This window comes from Gekko japonicus, unplaced genomic scaffold (genome assembly GCF_001447785.1).
Source record: "Gekko japonicus isolate JY-2015 unplaced genomic scaffold, Gekko_japonicus_V1.1 scaffold28, whole genome shotgun sequence".
Lineage (NCBI taxonomy): Eukaryota > Metazoa > Chordata > Lepidosauria > Squamata > Gekkonidae > Gekko > Gekko japonicus.
In genome coordinates, this window is record NW_015177010.1 from 2,238,813 (window position 1) to 2,258,915 (window position 20,103).

The following is a 20,103-nucleotide window of genomic DNA, read 5'->3' on the forward strand; positions in this document are numbered from 1 at the left end:
CTATCTGCGTTGTCTCAGCTATTTCCTTTACTTTCTCAGCATCCTGCTTCATTACTTGAATCAAATCCGTTATTTGTGTTTGTTGAGCAGTAATACTTATTGTCACAACTTGCAGCTGCTTTTGTTGCACAGTAATATTCGCTGTTACCACAGACATCTGTTCTTTAAAGACATTGAGCTGTTCCAGCAGAGGGCGCATGACCTCTGTCATCGCCTTCGTCGTCTCACTGGTCATTTCCGGCACCTTCGGGGACTCTAGTTTTGCTTTTAAAAGTTTCTCTTTGTCTCTGTCCCTCTTCCCCGCCATCTTTTTCTTGTTTGTTTGCTTTCGCAATAAATTTTAAAGTCTCTGAATATACGCTTATCTGTATAGCTCGATGAATGAGTACTTCTGGGCAATTTCTTGTTTATTCTTCCACTCCCTCCCCTTTCGCTCAACGATTTATGGACATGGGAGGCGTCCCTCCCAACACTCACTTCTGCCGTTTCGCCGCTTTGGGTAAGGAGTGTCTTTTCGTTTAAAAATCAGTTCTCATTTGACTCACGTTCATAGTTGGTCTTCTGACCCCTCTTCATCCATCATTTCACACGCCTGATCTCCTGTGCTTGACCCGGTTAGCTTCACTTGTACCATCAGGTCTCTCGGCTGGACGGACCACTGGAGCAAGGGGGAGCCTCGATTCCCTGGCATTCGGCCAGAGAAGAGGCTACCCCCTCAAAGCTCCTTGGCCAGGTGCCCTTCCCTGGGCTCCTGGGGGGGTTACGAGCCTGCTCACCCCCTCTGTCTGCCAGAGCACGGAGACACCCCCGGGAGGTCCGGGAGGTGAGTCCGTGAGCGTGCCGCCATCAACCAGAAGTCACATTTTTTTATATACTACAAACTACAACGAAAAATTGGGAAGGGGTAACTACATCTAGGGAGAAAGGAAAGGAAACCACAACTAACTAAAACCCCAAGAATAGGAGATAATCACAACAGCTTGTATAAATGTTAAATTGCTAATATTACTTTGAACATAGCTATGCTAATTTTTAAATCTTTTTATCCAAAGTTTTAACCATCCAAGAGAACACCCAGAGCATCCCACAATAAAACTAAAGTTTAAAGGCACACTTCAGAGTCCTTCAGCCTTCATTTTGTCTTATCTTTTCTAATCCTCAATTTATATGTATGCTTGGGGGCAGCCGCCCCCTTATCAGAAAGAGAGTCCTTGTCGGACTTGTGTGTAATATTTGTTCATATTTTGCGGCTCTCAAACATTTGATGTTAAGCAAGTTTGGCCACCCCTGCTCTAAAGTAACTATGCACATGTTTGCAGCCCTAAAGCCCACAGGCCTATAAATCATGGTGCAGAAGTTACAGAAACTGATTAATAAATTATTTCTGTCCCACTTTCTTCTAGCATAAGGCCATCCGTGTACCTGTCTGATAATGAAAAATGCTGATATTTATTACTACTTCTAACTATTTTGGCTTGATCTTATTCATGTCTCCTTACTTGTTATCAGGACTTTAATTCAGGGAGACAAAAAAGCAGGATTTTCAATTTTCTGGGCAGATGATGGTCTGGACACTGGCCCAATCCTCCTGCAGCGGGAATGTGACGTTGGCCCAAATGATACCGTGGATGACCTGTATAATCGGTTTCTTTTCCCAGAAGGAATAAAGGCTATGGTAAGGAGTTTTGGGTTTAGCACAGACAACCTACAAAGAACACTGGCTGACACTTCAAATGACAGACTGCCAAATTTCACCCTACACAAGAACACAGCAACAAACCATAGAACAGACTGGCATAACAGTTCTTGCTATTTCTGCAGCATCTTTTAAAGTGCTCAAAATGTGCTGCGTAAAGTAGACCGATGTGTCCCATTTCTTAACCACTCAGGACTCTCACTCAGTCAGGGGAGCAACAGGGTTAAAGGCTGGTAGCTGAGATCAGTGCAGGAGCTGTCCAGAAGATTCAGTAACTGGAGTGGAAAGCAAGGGCCTGGAGAGGGCAGCAGTCTTGGAGAACGTGGAACCAGTGAAGGTCAGATTTCAGCAGTCTTAGAGGACTTGATGACCTGTCCTGTTATTTGAGTGACAGCTCTGATTCTGCTCAGACTGAGAGTGCAACTCCTTCCTCCCAAATAAGACTGGGTAGCTGGATATCCTGAGCTGCCAGATGTGCACTCCTATTTCAGGCTTTTGTTGTTGTTGAGAAGCCCTGTAGGACTTTTGAGACAGATGGGTCTAATTTGGAGCTCCTGGTACTCCATCTCTATCAGCTCCCTAGATTGTCCTTTTGAGTAGTGGGACTGGGGCTTCCCTCAGGAGATCCAGTTGTGTTTGGGCCCCAGGTGTTGCATGGAATGTGGAAGGAGTCCTTCTCCAAGGAGGATACTACCTCCTTCCTTTAACACTGAGCCAGGCAGGCCCTGACAGCCATTATCATCATCATTTGACTACAAATGGTGGACTACAGCTGAAAAGCAGTCGTTTGCTTAACTGATGCTTATGCAGTGAATTCACAGCTGAACTGAGACCACTTCATGATCATAGCTCATGGGCACTGCACCAGTGCATGGCATCAGCTGCTGCTATAGAACAATGTTGATTTGTTGGTCTCGGGGACTGCCATCAGAGCACATTGCCTGACTTGAGTGTCTTGCCGTACAGTCCTATGCAGACTTACATCCATCTAATCTAATTGATTTCAATTGCCTTAGTCTGGAGTAACTCTGCAAAGATTGCACAGTTGGGCTTTTTTTGATGATCTGTTTCAAAAATGCAGTCCAGGAAAGAAAATTAGTCTCCTGGAACAATCAACATTATTTTTGTTGTTCCTGTTTAGGTAGAAGCTGTGCAATTAATTGCTGATGGTAAAGCTCCTCGTGTCCCCCAGTCTGAAGATGGGGCGACTTACGAAGGCATCCAGAAGAAAGAAAATGCAGAGGTAATGTTGGCAACGGTCCTCTGGCCAAAGGTGTGGCTGCAGCTTCTGATGCATAGTGCCAAAAGAGGCAGGTGTCAATCATCTTTATTCCACTCTTCCTCCGAGGAGCTCAGGGCATCTCACAGGATTCTCCCTTCCCCTTTTTATCCTTGCAACAATTTTGTGAAGTAGGTCAGGCTGAGAGTGTGTGACTGGCCTACGATCATCCAGCAAGCTTCCATGGGAGAACAGGGATTTGAACATGGGTCTCCCAGATTCTAGTCTGACACTCTAACCCAAGAGACTTATTTACAGCACCTTATGCTTTTTGCAGGCAGTAAACATACCTTTAGTCTAAGGTTATTGAATGCCATGGTATGGTAATTTAGGTAAACAAATTTTATTTTCTCAGGAATACAACATATAAAACATTTCATTCTATCAATTGTCTACCCCATTCCCAGTTCCTCCCCTCCCTCCAATGGCTTCCCACAATGCTTCCACCCCTGCTCCAAATTACTTCATATCATCAACAATATCAGTTTTTCATCATTACAATCTAAAGATAACATCGTTTGACTTAATATTGATCTAAACATATTAAGTTTTGTTTCACATCCCAGTTCTTTTCCAGATAAATTTTAAAATCATTCCATTCTCCAAAAAACTCATCGTCCATGGTATGGTAATTTAAACAGGGACATCACTAATCTTTGAATTCAGTCCCAGTTGCTTTTCGTCAATTAACAGGAAAGTCTGCTCTTTCATAATGTTGTGTTTATGTTACATTTGTGTTCTGTGTACATGTGATTTGGTTGTGCTGTAATAGGTTGAAAACATTACTGTCATGTGATATCTGACCTTTTCACCCATATGCTTGTGTGCATTCCAAGGAAGTGCAGATAGGCTTCGTATAACCTCTATCATTAGAAACTAGTATGTAGCGGCTCTTCTTTCCCTTGGCAGCTAATGAAAATTAGCCCATCCTCTGTCAGACCAATCCTAAATTGGTCTATTCAGAACTAAGTCCCATTTTATTTATTTATTTATTGGATTTATCGCCCACCCTCCCTGCAAGTGGGCTCAGGGCAGGTGACAACAAGAGAATTCACAGAAACATTAAAACAAATTACCGTAATAAATTGCTTAAAGCCATTTAAAAGATGGCAAAATTATACATTAATTTATAAGATTCCAGCAGTGCTAAATAGGTGACAAAACAAAGAGTCACAACAGAAACAATAGTAACGTCTCTTTTCATGGGCAAATGTAATAGGGAAGTTTTCAGCAAGGGAGGCCATCCGCTGCCTCATCCAGAGTCCTGGTTGAACAGCTCGGTTTTACAGGTCCTGCAAAACTGTAGTAAGTCTTGCAGGGCCCTGCTTTCAAGCAGGAGCATGTTCCACCAGGCAGTGCCAGGGCAGAAAAGGCCTGGCCCTGGTTGAGGCTAAGTGGACGTCCTTTGGGCCATGGACAACCAGCAGATGTTGGTCAGCAGAGTGCAAGGCTCTCCAAGGGACATATGGGGAGAGACGGTCCCTTAGATATGTTGGTCCCAGGCCACATAGGGCCTTTATTTGTTGGGGCTTACTCTCAGGAGCTGTGGTGGCTCAAGTGGTTAAGACACTGAACTGCAGGCTGTGGAAGGTCGGTAGTTCAGCAGTTCCAGCCCCGGGTGCCACAAGACGGAATGAGCTCCCGTCTCTAGTTCCAGCTCCTGCCAACCTAGCAGTTCGAAAGCAAGAAATTGCAAGTAGATAAATAGGTACCACTCCGGTGGGAAGGTAACAGCATTCCGTGCGCCTTGGTGTTTAGTTATGCCGGCCACATGACCATGGCTCTTCGGCTTTGAAACGGAGATGAGCACCGCAACCCTAGAGTCGAATTCGACTGGCTTTCGAGCAAGGGAACCTTTACCTTTACTCTCAGGAGAGTGTTCTCAAGATTGCAAAGGTATTGGAATAAAAAAATACATATTTTCTCTCTATCATTCCTAGTGTAAATGTCGTAATGTACACACTGCAAGCATGAACTATTCAAGACGATCTCTCACAATGTTGAATTAACGCTGATGCCTTAGAGTATTCTGTGTCCTTTGAAAGGTTTTGTAAACCTTACATTTTTCGATATTCTTAATTAGCAAAAGAAAGAGAATTAAGCATAGCTTGTACAGAAGTAAACGGCTTCATTCCTTAATATGACTACATTAGCTGTTTACTATGATATATACTATTTTCTGTTTACCTTTTTTAAAATAACCCCTCTTTCCTGTTTTGTAAGTGTTCCAAGTAGTTAGCAGGAAGAAATCCATAATAGACATTCTGATAATATTGCCTGAAGCTGTTCCTCTCTTTGTCCCATCTATCTTTTCCTTCAGTTACCATTGGAAGAACAACGTGTAACTTCCATGTTCCAGGTTGTTCTTCCTGTCAGTGGGAGTGTTATGATGTTATTTCTCCAATGTCATGCTCCAAATGGAAAGCTGTTCCTTCTCTGTTTTTAAACCATCCTATCATCTGTTTCATGTGATTAGCAATTAGTGAATACACTCCTGTTTAATGGTATCCATGTATTTTGCATAATAATTACAGCCATAGTTCTTATTCCCTTATCCTTTTTATTGTCATGTTAACCGTAATTTTCACCTTGACCATACCTGGAAGAACTTGATAATATCAACCTCTTGGCTTCTTAGATTTCTTGGGATCAGCCGGCAGTAGCTTTGCACAACTGGATCAGAGGGCATGATAAAGTACCTGGAGCTTGGGCACTGATTGGCGGTCAGGTGAGCACTGTAAATTACAAATGTGTTGATGAAAATACAATTTATATTTATTTATTTATTTATTTTTCGTACTTATACCCCGCCCTCCCCAGTGGGCTCAGGGCGGCTTACAGAGGCAAGAACAACTTGGTTGGGTCAGGAAAAAAGGGTTGGCTCCTAAGGAACCATTCTGTTGACAGTCATGTTTTCTGCCAGCATAATGAGACTTGCACCAATAAAAGAGCACCACCAGAAGTCTCCTTGTATGGGAGGTAAATAACCACCATTAGCGTAAAAGTTCCATATGATCTGACTCAAATGTTTAATGACACATGGACGTCATACAGCTAGATTGTTGTACATCTGATGAATGATTTGGTAGCAGTGTGCACTTCCTGGAGTAAAAGAAGTTGTTGAACAAGAAATGTTAATACTTTGGCTTTATCTCTTGAATCAAACATTGAACAAAAGGCATTCTTTTAGGTGAATTTGTTGGCTTTCACACATTTCCTTTATATGACATGATTTAAAGAAGAAATAGTTCTCTCAAAGGGTCAGCTCATTAAAAGGTAAGAGCAGGTTTTTGTTTGTTTTTTGTTTTGCCTCTCCCTACATTTGCCAACCCCTTAAGGAGAGAGACCCAAATTAACAATGATATGCATTGAATAATATGACCCATTTTTAATTTATGTAATTGATTATATATTGCCCTCCTCGCAAGTGGGGTCAGGGCAGTTTACATCAATACCATTAAACAATAATTTAATAACAAATTAATCACAAATCACACAATCATAAAATACTGTGTAAAGCAATTTGTTCAAATATTCATCAGATTTATTTGAGTATAGCAGTGGTACCCCAATGTCAAATTAGATCCAGGCCACTGGTGGCTGGTTGGCCAGGGAAAAGGAGGGACGTCTGCCGCCTCAACCAAAAACCGGGTGGAAGAGCTCCATCTTGCAGGCCCTTCAGAACTGTAGTAAATCCCACAGGGCCCTGATCTCATATTGGAGCTCATTCCACGAGGTAGGAGCCAGGGCCGAAAAAGCCCTGGCCCTGGTTGAGGCCAGATGGACATCCTGCAGTATTTGTGTGATTTGAGAAAGTTTTACAAACCCCATGGGGAGGGGCCATGGGGAGGGGCTCAGAGCATCTGCTTTGCACACAGAAGGTTCCAGGGTCAGTCTCCAGCACCCCCAGTTAAAAGGATCAGGTAAGAGGTGATCTGAGAGACCTCTGCTTGAGACCCTGGAGAGCCACTGCCAGGCTAAGTAGACAATACTAACCTTGATAGACCAAGGGCCTGCTTCAGTATATGGCAGTTTCGTATGTCCAATCAACATAAAGTCCTGTGGCACCTTAAGTCTTCTAGTCAACAAGTCTTCTAGTCTATAAAAGCTATTTGTCAGTCTTTAAGATGCCACATTCCTCTTTGTTGTTTTTCATCGTGCCATTCTGACATCAGAATAATAAAGTACTTGGAACTTTGATGCTGTGTTATTTTGAGATGGGTCATTGGCCCATCTAGCTTAGTACTGTCTACTCTGACTGGCAGCAACTCTCCAGGGCCTCAGCCAGAGAAAGCTCTTTCCTCACACCTCAGATCCTTTAACTGCAGGTGCCAGGGGTTGAACAAGGGACCTTCTGCGTGGATTTATGAGCTCATGCTCTTTACTGAGCCACAGCTACAGTCTCTCTGTTTGACCTCTGAAGTATAAGAGCTTTCAAAAGGGCCTTTGCCATTTATTCCTTGAGGGAAAAGTTGCCATTTTAATCATTTCATGGTTCATTCTGTTTTGTTTTTGTAGAGAGGTACTTTCTATGGGTCATCATTACTTGACGGTTCAGCACCCCCTGGTGAAGAGCTGGCGATAGAAGGAGCCACCCAACCAGGGCTTGTAACCAAGAATGGGCTTGTTCTGTTTGGCAATGACAGAAAGATGGTATGCATTTGAGAAGCATGATACTAAATGAAAGATATAACTGTAGACTTTGGAAGACATCAGGAGAAAAATGGAATTGTATGTGAATTTTTATGCAAAACCAGACTAGGTTTATGATAGCACTGCAAACAGATATTCTGGTACAACTGATGAGAAACAAATTCCTGTTTCTCATGTTTTCCACCTGGCCTTCTAAACCCATTGACTTAAAAGGTTGTAACCAAAGTTCCCTGTAAACTATGGAGCCCTGTGAGCAAAAATTCTACTTTGTGAGCTATTGGCATTAAAATTGTGAGCAGAAGATTTGGCTGCTGCATAAATTAGTTTGTTCTGGAGCCATCCTTCCTGAGCTAAGACAAAAATGTGTGAGCCAGAGGCTAAAAAACTGTGAGCTAGCTCACACTAACTCAGCTTAGAGGGAACACTGGTTGTAATGCTGTTCAGGTTTGCACTGTTTATACGTATTTCTATTTCTTTTCTCTAGTTGCTGGTAAGAAATCTACAGTTTGAAGATGGAAGAATGATCCCAGCATCTAAATATTTTTCTAGTGATGAGGTGTCTGCCATAGATCTTACTGAAGATGAGAAAAAGATGGCAGAAGAGATCAAGGTAGTTCTCCAATCAATTTCTGTGTTTGAGGAAAACCACAAAGTTTTATTTAAATATGATGGCTGCTATAAAGACAAAAACAAAAGGATGTTAAATCCATCCAATATCACAAGAACAAGTGCAAGATCACTGAAGTGTGTTTGTCCTTTGAAAGTAATCTGCAATAAATCCCTAGGAATATACATGTAAATATGCATGTAAATGATTTTGGATTTAGTTTGTGGATTACTTTGTGTGTTGTTTTAAACCATTGTAAAGTTGATGCAACCATTGTAAAGTTGATGCAAGGAGGTGTATGCATGTTTCAATTAAATTTCCATGGGATGTGAGAGTACGTATACCAGAAATAGCTGGCCCCTTTATAGATTGGTTTGAAGGGGGAGAGAGAGAGAGAGATTCAGTCTCTCTTTCTCTGTCTCTCTGCCTGATTTAAAGGTGTAAGGTTTTAAAAGCTGTAATTTTGGGGACAACATGTATTTCTGGAGTTCAAAACAGTTTAATTACATGTTTGAAATATATCAAAGTTCAATACTTTGATATATATCTTTATGATATTTATGTATATATAATTATTATGATTTTTATTATTATTATCATACATATAAATAGGCAAAATCTGCAATCAGAACAAATTTAAACAGCCAGTAGACTCATTTGCCAAATGTCTGGGTGATTTTTAAAAAATCTTTGGGTCCTTCTGTTAAGTCAGAAGCTTTTTGTCTAGGGAGGGAATTCCACAATATTGGAGCTGCCACAGAAATGGCCATCCCTTCACCTAGTGGCTCAATGGAAGGCCCAGCTGTTCTGGCCACCTTGACCGAAGGCTTTGCTTGTGTCATCACCTCACATATTTTCCTTCTCTTGTAGTCCATTTGGAAAGGAATTTTGAGCAATGTGTCTGCAATTGAAGACTCTACTGACTTCTTTAAATCTGGAGCATCGTCTATGGATGTTGTTAGGTAAGTCGTTCTTCTCTAATAGTCACGATCTAGCCCCTCCCGCACACTGGGAGCAGAGTGTCAAGATGCTTCATATAGGATACAATGTAACCCCCACCCTGGACACCTTGTCCCAGAATGCTGCACAGGTCCCAGACATTTATAGCAAGCCGAGGCCCTCTTACACACCACTTACATGAATCATAACCAGGCATTTTACTCCCTATGCAGTTTGTAAACAGAGGGAGCCAGGGGTGTAGCTAGAAATTTTGGGGTGGTGGGGCAGGGGCTGGGGTGCTGGGTGAGGGGAACGGCAGCAGAGGAGGAGGCCCACCTTGACCCCTCATCTCCACCAGGGGCTGCGGAGCGTCTTGCCAGGCAGCTGCCAAGAATGGTGCAGTCACACTGCCTCTAGCCCCGGGGGAGTGGGTGCAGCTGGCAGGCAGGGAGGCACCTCTCCTCCCTCCCTGCTTCGGGCTTGCTGGCTGCCCTATGGATAGTGTGCTCGGCCCTGTGGGTGGCCATTCCCAGCGTGGTGCAGAGGATGGGCAAGGTGGGCGGCGGGGGCCGCAAGGTGCTGGAGTGGCTGGCGGTGGATGCATGTGCAGCCATCTCAGTGGTGATATTCATGGCCGTCGTGCTGGGCAACGGGATGATGCTGGTGCTGCTGGTGTGGGCTGGGTGGCAGCAGTGGGAGCGGCTGATGCCCTTTCATGTGCTGGGGTGGGGCAGGGCCAATGAGGCGTGGCTAATGAGTGAGGAGACATGTCCCTGAAATGCCCCACCATAGCTAAACGCTTTGAAGGAGCCTCTGTCCTAATTTTTGCTGCCCTCAGCATTGCTACTGCTGATGCCTAGGGGATGCGCTGTAACTTTCAGACCTGCAGGAATTCAAATATCCTGAAGAGCCAGTAAAGGACTACTGGGCCTTATATTAATGCTAGCTATGCTCTGGCTCTTCAGAACTGGCAACTTGTGAACTGCTTGCAGATAGCATGAATCCCTCTTGACCTTTAACTGAACCACTGAATTGTCTGCCTACTGGCTTGCTTACTTTCAAGCCACCAGGTCTGACTTCTCCACTTAAAAGAGTACTGTTCCAAAACCCTTAACTGAAGCAATTCTATCATTAAGGCTGAGACTGCAATTGGGAATTTACTTCTGTGCAGTTGGAGTTAGCATCAGGGTGTGAGAGTTCCCCCCCCCCCCATTTTTGTTAGTGCTAGGGTATCTAAAACAGTTCGCTGATTTTGTAAATCCGAGATCAAGTATGTGTTGCTCCCATGCTGATAATTGCAAATGACTTGCACATTATGGCTGGGACACGGATGCGAATGATTGGCTCTTCCTAGGGAGGAGGTTCCTCTATACTGAACTGTTTCTGTGCAAGAGCTCAAAATGTGCCTCAGGCAAATTTTTTCACATCACCTCAAACATTAAAAAAACCACTGGACGTATGGTGAAAACTGCACAATCTGTGTGGTGGTCATGCAAGCAAACAACTGACTATGTGGGGACAGCTGTTAGGGGAAGCAATTTGTGGTTTCCATTTACCATCTCAGATATCTAAACTGACCCCTCCTGCATTTCATTTTGGCTCCCCAGATACAGTTTGGATTCTGTGGAATGGAAAAAACCTGGCCCCACCAGTAGTTTATGGAAGTAGGAATCATATTCACACTTCTAGGTCAGATCCATGCAACAATATCCAGCTGGTTTAATCATCATTTCCTTTGCCCAGGGAACTCTGCAAATTATTGTGTCTATGTGTATGATTTCTAACAGAATTCTCAGTGCTTTCCCAGACTGCAAATCCCAGAGTTCTTTGGGGGGGAAATCATGACAGTGAAGTGATATAAAACCCGTAAACTTTTGGAGTGTAGATAAAGCTGTAGAGCAGGAGTAGGTAACCTTTTAAGCTCAAGTGCCAACTCCCCTGCAACATCTACCTATGAAGATGAAGAAAAGGGCAACTAGAATGATAAAAGGATTGGAACACTTTCCCTGTGAAGAAAGTTTAAAATGCTTGGGGCTCTTTAGCTTGGAGAAACAACGACTGAGGGGTGATATGATTGAGGTTTATAAGATTATGTATGGGATAGAGCAGGTAGAGAAAGAAGTACTTTTCTCCCTTTTTCACAATACAAGAACTCGTGGGCACTCAATGAAATTGCTGAGCGGTCGAGTTAGAACAGATAAAAGGAAGTACTTCTTCACCCAAAGAGTGATAACCACATGGAATTCACTGCCATAGGAGGTGGTGGCGGCTACAACCATGGACAGCTTCAAGAGGAAATTGGATAAACATATGGAGCAGAGGTCCATCAGTGGCTATTAGCTACAAGGTATAGATAGGAACTCTCAGTCTGGGGCAAGTGATGCACTGTATTCTTGGTGCTTGGGGGGGGCAAGAGTGGGAGGGCTTCTAGTGTCCTGGCCCCACTGGTGGACCTCCTGATGGCACCTGATATTTTTGGCCACTGTATGACAGAGTATTGGACTGGACAGGCCATTGGCCTGACCCAACATTGGCTTCTCTTATGTTCTTAAGATGTTTGCATGCCAGCAGACAAAGTGGTGGGAGGGAGAAAAGGGCTGTATTTGGCCAGACCCACTGGGACCCCCAGCCATGCTGTCAGTACCACAGCACCTGAATCTGTCACTGGCCCCATATACCAAGAAAATGGTTTGACATGCTGCTGTTTGGTACATTTGCCGGGGGTTGCCTACCCTGGTCCTAGAGGCTGGTTGTCACAGGAAGTCACTGGATTGTGCCATTTGCCAACTCCTTTTTCATCTACTGTCTTCTGGTTTTGATCAAGTCAGAAAGAAAACTAGTGTCTGCAGATTGCGAGACATAACTATTTAGCCTACTGAGCCCCATCTTGGAAGATTGCAGAAAGTACAAAAGAAGTTGCACAAAAATCCCGTTCGGTTGTTTTGACCAATTTCACCTTTTTCCCCCTACTCTTATATTTTAAGGATGATTGAAGAGATTAAGCAAAAGTGTGGTGGCCTCGAGCTACAGAATGAAGATGTCTATATGGCACCTAAGTTTGGTGACTTTATCCAAACGGTTGTCCGGAAACATCGGGGGGAGGACAAGGAGGAAGAACTAGTAATCGATTATGTAAGCTGAATTTTTCATTTCACTCCGATTTCACAGTCTCTTATATAATTCAAATAACAAAATGACACATGAAGAAGGTGAGGATGGAGGGGTTTTGTTTACTGCATGGACCTTCTGGGGGCTGCACTGTATTTCTGTGCCTTTTGCACACTACTCTGCATTGCATTTGCCAGCAAGATTCATTTCCATGGAGCCCAAACGACATGGGACAATGGAAGGTCCATACCTTTAAATGAGGGTCTGTCCCACTTGTGTCACTGTGTGACATTTAAAGCTTACAGCTAAATAGAAGATAATTCCACAGAGCTTCCAACTAATTATTTCGTGTGTGGGGGTGTGTGTGAGCAAGTACTTTGTAAATTTAATTCTCTTCTGCACTGTAGTCAGTGGAAAACTTGCACTGAAGCTGGACTATGTCCCAGTAGAGGAGCTGCTGATCTAGTACTTTAGAGCTTACCTAGAAGTGGAGGAAACAATATCTAAATAAGGATGTGTTCTTTTTATTTATTTAATTGATGCCTATCTTTATTCTCTCATGGAACTCTGGGTGAAAGGGATAGGGCTCCCAGGAGAAATCCCATCTAGACCATGAAAAGACCCAGACCTGCTTGGTTTCAACCAGATTGCTATTTCATGTGCCTTCCAATCATACCCTGATTATATTTTTCAAAGATGTTCTCTGAGCCTTCCTGTGCCTCCTCCCTCTGTGTTAATTATGGGGATCTGCTACTGAGCCCTGGGGGGGAGGGGAACCCATGCAGACATGCTAAAGTGACAAGGGGCAGATTTACAAACCTTTTGACATGGTAGCTGCAGAAGAACCTGCTCTCTTTATAAAACTTGTGCTTTTTTTTGCTTGCTGGATTAAGTCCCATACTCAGGGCTCTAGTCGGGGGGGAGCTCTCAGGTACGGAGCTCCGGAAGAGAACCTCTAGGGGGCGGGGCGGTCACGTGGTGAAGCCCCGCCCCCTTCTTTACCCCGCCCTCTGCTTCGATCCTCATTCCGTTTGGGAATGAGGATGAAGCAGGAGGGTAAGTAGCCGGGCCTTCTGACACACTTCCGGTGATGTCAGGGGGTGTGGCCTTCTGTCACTTCCGGTGATGTCAGGGGGCGTGGCATATGCAAATAAGTTATGCTAATGAGTTATGCTAATGAGCTCCGGCAGCTCTTTTTCTACAACAAGACCCCTGCCCATACTGATGGTAACATAATACTGCTACTATAATTCATTGCTCAAGTGCTAAAAATTAGTGCCAAATATATCTTCCTATTTTTGTTTTTTTTTTTAAAGCCTGCATTATTTTCAGCAATGTCGTTATATTTGAACTGGTGAAACATATTATGTGACATTGCCCCCACAGTCAGAATAACGAGACGGACAACAGTTTGGATCAAACAAGGGCCACTTTATTAACTATATACAGTTTATTAACAAAAACCGGCAAGGGAGCACTTCCTAGGTAGCAGAACAGACAAGGCAGGTGTCAGGCTGACCAGCCTCCTTGTCTAATATGTGGGCGAGCCACCAACCCCAGTCTTAAGCCATTAATCTGGCTTGCGACCAGCAGCTCAGCCACTGGTAGCCTCCCAGGAGCACCTACCCCTGAAACCATACAGCTTGCAGAGAGAAGCTTACCCAAGAGGTTCCCAGAGGGAATCATCATTCACCACCCAGGGCCTTAATAGCCCGCAGGCCGTTCCTGAAGACCCCCCAGTTCCCAAAACAAGGGACGGTTTAAGGTGCTCACCATTTTCCTCTTCCTTATCCCTGCCCTATTCTGCCAAAGTGACCAACCTATTTAACAGCCACGCCCAAACCCGTTGTTCCACTGCTCCAGTGTAAGGTAGGCGAAAACACTACCACCCCATTGCCAATCCTGGGTAATAGTGAAAAATTCCTACCTGGCCCCCTTGGGCGACCAGCCTCAGCCTACACTAGAAAACAGGGCGGGCGGGCGGGCGAGCATGAGGCAGCAACTGGCCTTGGGCGGGAGTGGAGCTGAGCCTAACCAGGCTGGCTCCTCCCACTCACATCCCAGTGCACTGCTCTGGGACGCTGTTGCTGCCCCGCCTTCCTCCGTGGCGGCAAACCAGCCCCTGGCCACCATTGCCTTTGGCGGTGACCGGGAGCTCCCTTTTCATGACACCAAGACATCAAGAACAAACTGGGGTTTGACTATGATGACCACAAATCTGGTTTATTTTGGGATTGCACATTCCCTCTGTAGTGTATCCAGCCCAACAGGGCCGGGCATGTCCGGACTTGTCCGGGGAGCAAAACCTCAAGCTTCGTGCCTAAGGACAATGGGCCAGAAGGATCCTAACCAGGCCCAATCAGAGGGCTAGGTCCCAGACCGTGAGGCCAGTAGGCCTCTCGGTTACTGTAAATAACCTATCAGGAAGTGGGGTGGTGGTGTTGTGGTGGTGGGTTCTGAGGGAATATAAGCCGGCCTGCGAACAGGCCAAAGCGTCTTGTTCCTGACTAGTAAAAGTATTTTAGCTGAAATCACTCTCCGTCTGCATACTTTTCACTGGCGACGAAGGTGGGATCATCTCCCTCGGAACAGAGACCACGTTCGAGGGCATCGCCGTGAGCTGCCGCGCCGAACTTGCCACCGCCACCGGCATCAAGCCTTTTTTAGGAAGCGCCACTCACAGCATCGCTCCCAAGCTTCGAGCATCCTCTCATGATACTATGGATTATGAACCTACTTAGAGGGGAAATAACTCTGGATTTGCTATGCTGACTGCACCTGGCCATCCCCTCACAACAAACTGAAGACATTCTAAACCAGAAAGTCTTCAGTTTCTGATCCTCATGCAGCAGGGAAGGGAAGGGAAGGGAGGAGTACATGAACAATGAAATATATCACAAAACCTCCCAAAGCTGTAATGTCTGAATGCAACCAGACACCCCCATCCTGTGCATTTCTTTAGTGGTGTGGCAAGTGTTGTTCTCATGCCTCTATATATTTGGACAGTCTTGTTGAAGATAGGTATAATTTTAATTCAATTTTCATCTCATCTGATAATCACATGTATACTTGGGCCCTTGATATGTCTTCTTTTTTCCACTAAAACATAAGTTCACCTGTGTGTTGCATACAGGAGAAATTGAAACTTGTGATTTGTTATGCTGTTAGGTTTCAAAAGATGTCAACAATATGACTGTAAAGATGCCATATCAGTGTTTTATCAACGGACAGTTTATAGATTCTGAAGATGGCAAAACGTACGACTCTATAAATCCAACAGATGGATCGGTGAGTAAACCATGTGATGTACATTGTGCCTGCCCACCCACTGAAGTCATCATCAGCGGCTCTGCTCTGTATGTCCCCATGTTCCAAAGCTGGGGGGTGGGGTACCAGTGGCAGGACCTTCTTAGTGGTGGCACCTATACTGTGTCTCTCCACCAGTGATAGACAGAAGTCGTCAAGGTGGGATGCAGGATTTTCATAACAGTGACTAAGAATTTGCTCTCCCTCAGTCCCTATGTCTGCCTTTAAGTCTCCAAGAACCAGTTTGGTGTAGTGGTTAAGATCACAGATTCTAATTTGGGAGAACCGGGTTTGATTTCCCACTCCTCCACTTGCAGCTGCTGGATGACCTTGGGCAAGCCATAGTGCTATCAGAGCTGTTCTTGATAGAGCAGTTCTTGAAAGAGCTCTCTCAGCCCCACCTACCTCACAGGGTGTCCATTGTGGGGAGGGGAAGGGAAAGGAGTTTGTAAGCCACTTTGAGACTCCGAGTGAAGGGTGGGGTATTAATCCAATCTCCTCCTCCTTCTTCTGCCAACCCTACCTGCCAGGGATTATCCACTAAAGCCACAGCAATAGACTTTACTCTCAACAATACTACTGTAATTTTTATATCTTTAAAACTTGACATAAATGATAACTATAATAATGGAATGCCTGTAACTATATACAGTTCCTTCTCAGGCTTTTTTGTTTCTGTCATGGTGGGACCCAGGTACTTTGACAGAGTGATCAGCAGGACATAAGATACGAAAGACTAAGAGCCACTGTTCTAGAGCCTCCCACACACAGAGACTTGCCGGTGTTCTTTTTGGGTCCAGATACAAGACAAGCCTTTTAGACCCACCTTTAGCTGGTTTTAACTACCCCTGTCTTATTATTAGTGGTCTGTAGTTTTTAAAAGCTGTTTTTGTTAATACGGTTTCAGTTATTCTTTATCACCTTATTCTGTTTTAATCGTTGGTTGTGTTTTGTCATTGATATTTACCTTGGATTTTTGTTATATTATCATTTTATCATTTATATTGTAAGCCAACATGGACATAAGCATAGAGGTGGGATATAAGTCTTTTGAATGAATGCATAAGATATTGCTAACCCTTCCTACCTAGTTTATGCATGGAATTAAAACCGGAGTGTTTGATTAGGCAAGAAACCTTGTCTGTTGTTCCGGCACAATCTGTTTTGATGGATTAGACAGAAAATTGAGTAAGGCATAACAATGAATGATTGATTCACTCCTTTGCCCCCTCTCCCCTTGCAAACCTAGTTTGGATCAATAAGTAAAGGGAGCAAACCTTAAAATCAGAGTAAAATTTGAGCTAGTATCTCCGTATCTCCATGACAGGTGATTGCCCAAGTGTCTCTTGCTACAGTCAGCGATGTTGACAAAGCAGTTGCAGCGGCAAAGGATGCCTTTGAGCACGGTGAATGGGGGAAAATGAATCCAAGAGACAGAGGGAGGTTAATGTACAGGTATGGCAAGACTAATAAGTGGTCACCTTTCCATGTGTTTGTATCATCTAAAGCTATTTTGTAGCTTCTGCAAAATCATGATCTGCTCCATTTGAATGTAATCATTTAATTTTTTCCCCTTCACAATTTATATTACAAGCTCAATGCTAATGCAGTTGTTAGAGAACACTGGGCAGCCCTGTATCTTCTACCCACATGGGCTCTGTAATGATTCCTTGTGTTATGTGAGTGTGTGTCTCTTTAAAAGTTTGGTTGCATGGTGGTAAGTAGACTAGAGTGGTTAAGAGAAGTGAGTGTGATATGATTGGTGGTTGACAGAGAGGGGGAGGGGTTTTGGAAGTGATTCTGAGTGGATGAGTATGTGTGTCAGTCTAGAGTTTCAGTTAGGTTTGACAGTTGATGTTCAGGTAGAGTTAGACAAGCAGTTCTGTGTAAAAGCAGTTAACAGCTTAGAGACAGTTAAGTTCTGAGTTCTGTGAGAGAAGCAGAAGTTCAGTTAAGTTCTGTGTATGAAAGAAGTGAGAAGTAGTTCTGTGTGTAAGCAGTTCAGAACAGCCGAGGTTGTTCTGAGAGGATAGGAAAAAGTAAATGAAAGTTAAATTGAAGACAAGTTATAGGAAAGGCTGTATATCCTGATAAACTGAGAAAACCTGTGAACAAATATGACCTTGAGTTAAAGAGTTACAAAGTTACCTGAAAGATCCCTGTCAATAAGGGAGCAGATTGTGGGTGAAACACCAAGCATGTGTTCAGTATTTAAACCGTACTAGTTACATTGTTCTACTCTTTTATATATGAATTACTTCAATAAATCCTCTTTTATTCAAGTATACCAACTCTAAAGAAATACTTTCTCAGGACCACATAGTCCCTTGTAAGCCTAGAACTCGACCTACCAACCCAGTAATAGCTAAAGTAAAGTATAAAGGTCTGGAAAGCCTTAAATTTCCTGGTGGCAGCCAGATATACCCTAGTAGACCAAAATAAAGAACACTTTTAAAGGGAAACCAGTCCTCCCATATAAGGGGTCGTCACAGGCTCTCTCTGGACATCAAAGTTAAACTGTAGAAATCCACTTGAAATAGGGAGCAAAAAAATCTGTAGGAATTAGATTGCAGTATACATTCATCACATTCTCCTGTTTAGGGATAAGGTACTTTTAAAAAATTATTGTTTTGTGGGTATTCTAAATTGTAACATGGAAGGTCAGTGACCTGCAATAAACTAACAAACAATTGCAAAACCATTTCAAATATTTTCATCGAAGGGACGTTGTCAAACAGTGAACTAAATGCAAAACTGTGTAACACCGACAATTGAAGACACAACACAAACGAAAGCACTAGAAGATGGAGCATTCTGTCAATTTAGCTACTGAACCATTTCCACTGTTGAAAATGCTCAAAACATGATGAGGATTATTCATTAGATTGTCATTGCAAAGAATTGGTTTCACATATCCATTTTTATTCCTGCTGTTAGTGTGCCTCCTTTCCTTTCTTTGTGTGTATATTTGCTGGAGTTTAAAATTCTCTTCTTTTTCTTCAAGTTACTACTGGTGTGTGTACAGGCAAGATTCCTTTTTGTGGCTGTTTTTGATCAAAGAGCATAACTGTTAAAAGAATGAATACAATAAATCCTTTTGTAAGCAACAAGGAGCGTATCTTGCAAGCTGACAAGCTCCCCAGGCTTATGACTCATTTTGAAAATTCTTCAGAAATTGATAATGGTGACAATAATCCCACCCTCATAAATAAGGTGCTGACAGTATGAAGACTAAAAGACTGGATCTTATCAAGTATTTTTTACAACAGGCTTTATCGCTTACTTGTATTTATTATTTTGCAAGTTCTGTTCTTTGTTGTATTTCTGTTTATTCTTCCAGATAAATTCTTTGTTGTTCACAACCGGATTAATTGTTAATTGCACATAAAAGTTCTTTATTTTTCTGTGGTTACATTTTGCTATTTTCTTATAAGTAGATTTGTGTTGGTAGATAAGTGTCGCTTGCAGTTATCCCATGGTTTTTATTTTCTTACATTGTTGTTATTGTTGTTATATTGGCGTGCCTGAGGACCCTTCGCCTATTTTCTCTGTGTTTTTAATCAATACATTCCTGCGCTCAGGAGCAATGGTAACCTGGGATGAAAAACATAACCTGAGAATTACAGCAAGCTGCTTGTGCACAGTCAATCAAACTCAAGAAGAATGACAGATCACTAATGCGTGCATATCACTCTTCAAACAAGATCAGTTAATTTGGAACACCAAGTAGAAATTAAGATGAGGGGAGAATTCCATAAACATCCCCAATTGTAATTTTTAAAGATATTTTTATACTGCAGTGGACTGGATCCAATGGACAATGAATGGAATGAGGTCATTGAACAGATCTCTCCCCGTGTAGCCACTTCCAAAGCCCTCCATACCCCCACCCCAAAGTGGCTCATCAAGGTTGGTAGACTCACCAGAACATAGTGAGTTGTAGTGGGAGACCTGCAGCAAGAAGCAGAAATCCCCCACCATCCCCGTTGCAACCTCCTGTTCCATTCATAGAAGAGCTAATGCATCTCATTCATGTCTTTCGCTGGAGAGCACTGAAAGGCATATAATCTATGAGACTGATTTTGTATACCTGTTTCCAAGATTAGCAGGATAATAGGAGGACTTTCATATGGAGATTTCTTCAGTCTTTTGCCTGTTTATTCATCACATGAAAGAATCATACAGCACCTGTGCAGAGCCCAAACCTGACTTTCTACCCATTTATACAGTTGATGCTGGGAATCCTGGACTGTACACTGGCAGGTGCAATGCTAGCAAAATAAAACCCTTAGCACACTGCAACTTCTTTTTTCCTTGGGATTGCTTCCTTTACTTGTGGATACATGTTAAAGCATCAGTTAGAATTGGAAGACAGCACTGGGCCACTTGTACTTTAGAGCAACCTTCTGTCTGATGTTAATGAGGAATGAAAAGGATCCTTCCTGCATCAGCCAGTTCCCTCATAGGAGTGCACAGAAATGTGAAATGTTTTTTCCCCCAACCCTACCATCTGTG

The 20,103-nt window shown here is 43.3% G+C and overlaps 1 protein-coding gene across 1 annotated transcript in view; it reads left to right on the forward strand.

Annotated features, from left to right (window-relative positions):
- Nucleotides 1-20,103, forward strand: part of ALDH1L2 (aldehyde dehydrogenase 1 family member L2) — a 47,284-nt gene that overhangs the window by 14,466 nt on the left and 12,715 nt on the right. The window contains exons 4-12 of the mRNA XM_015427591.1: nucleotides 1,510-1,675; nucleotides 2,838-2,939; nucleotides 5,614-5,703; nucleotides 7,494-7,628; nucleotides 8,113-8,238; nucleotides 9,106-9,197; nucleotides 12,159-12,306; nucleotides 15,451-15,570; nucleotides 16,916-17,043. Of these exons, the coding sequence (XP_015283077.1) occupies nucleotides 1,510-1,675; nucleotides 2,838-2,939; nucleotides 5,614-5,703; nucleotides 7,494-7,628; nucleotides 8,113-8,238; nucleotides 9,106-9,197; nucleotides 12,159-12,306; nucleotides 15,451-15,570; nucleotides 16,916-17,043 (1,107 nt within the window). The remainder of the gene's footprint in view (nucleotides 1-1,509; nucleotides 1,676-2,837; nucleotides 2,940-5,613; nucleotides 5,704-7,493; nucleotides 7,629-8,112; nucleotides 8,239-9,105; nucleotides 9,198-12,158; nucleotides 12,307-15,450; nucleotides 15,571-16,915; nucleotides 17,044-20,103) is intronic.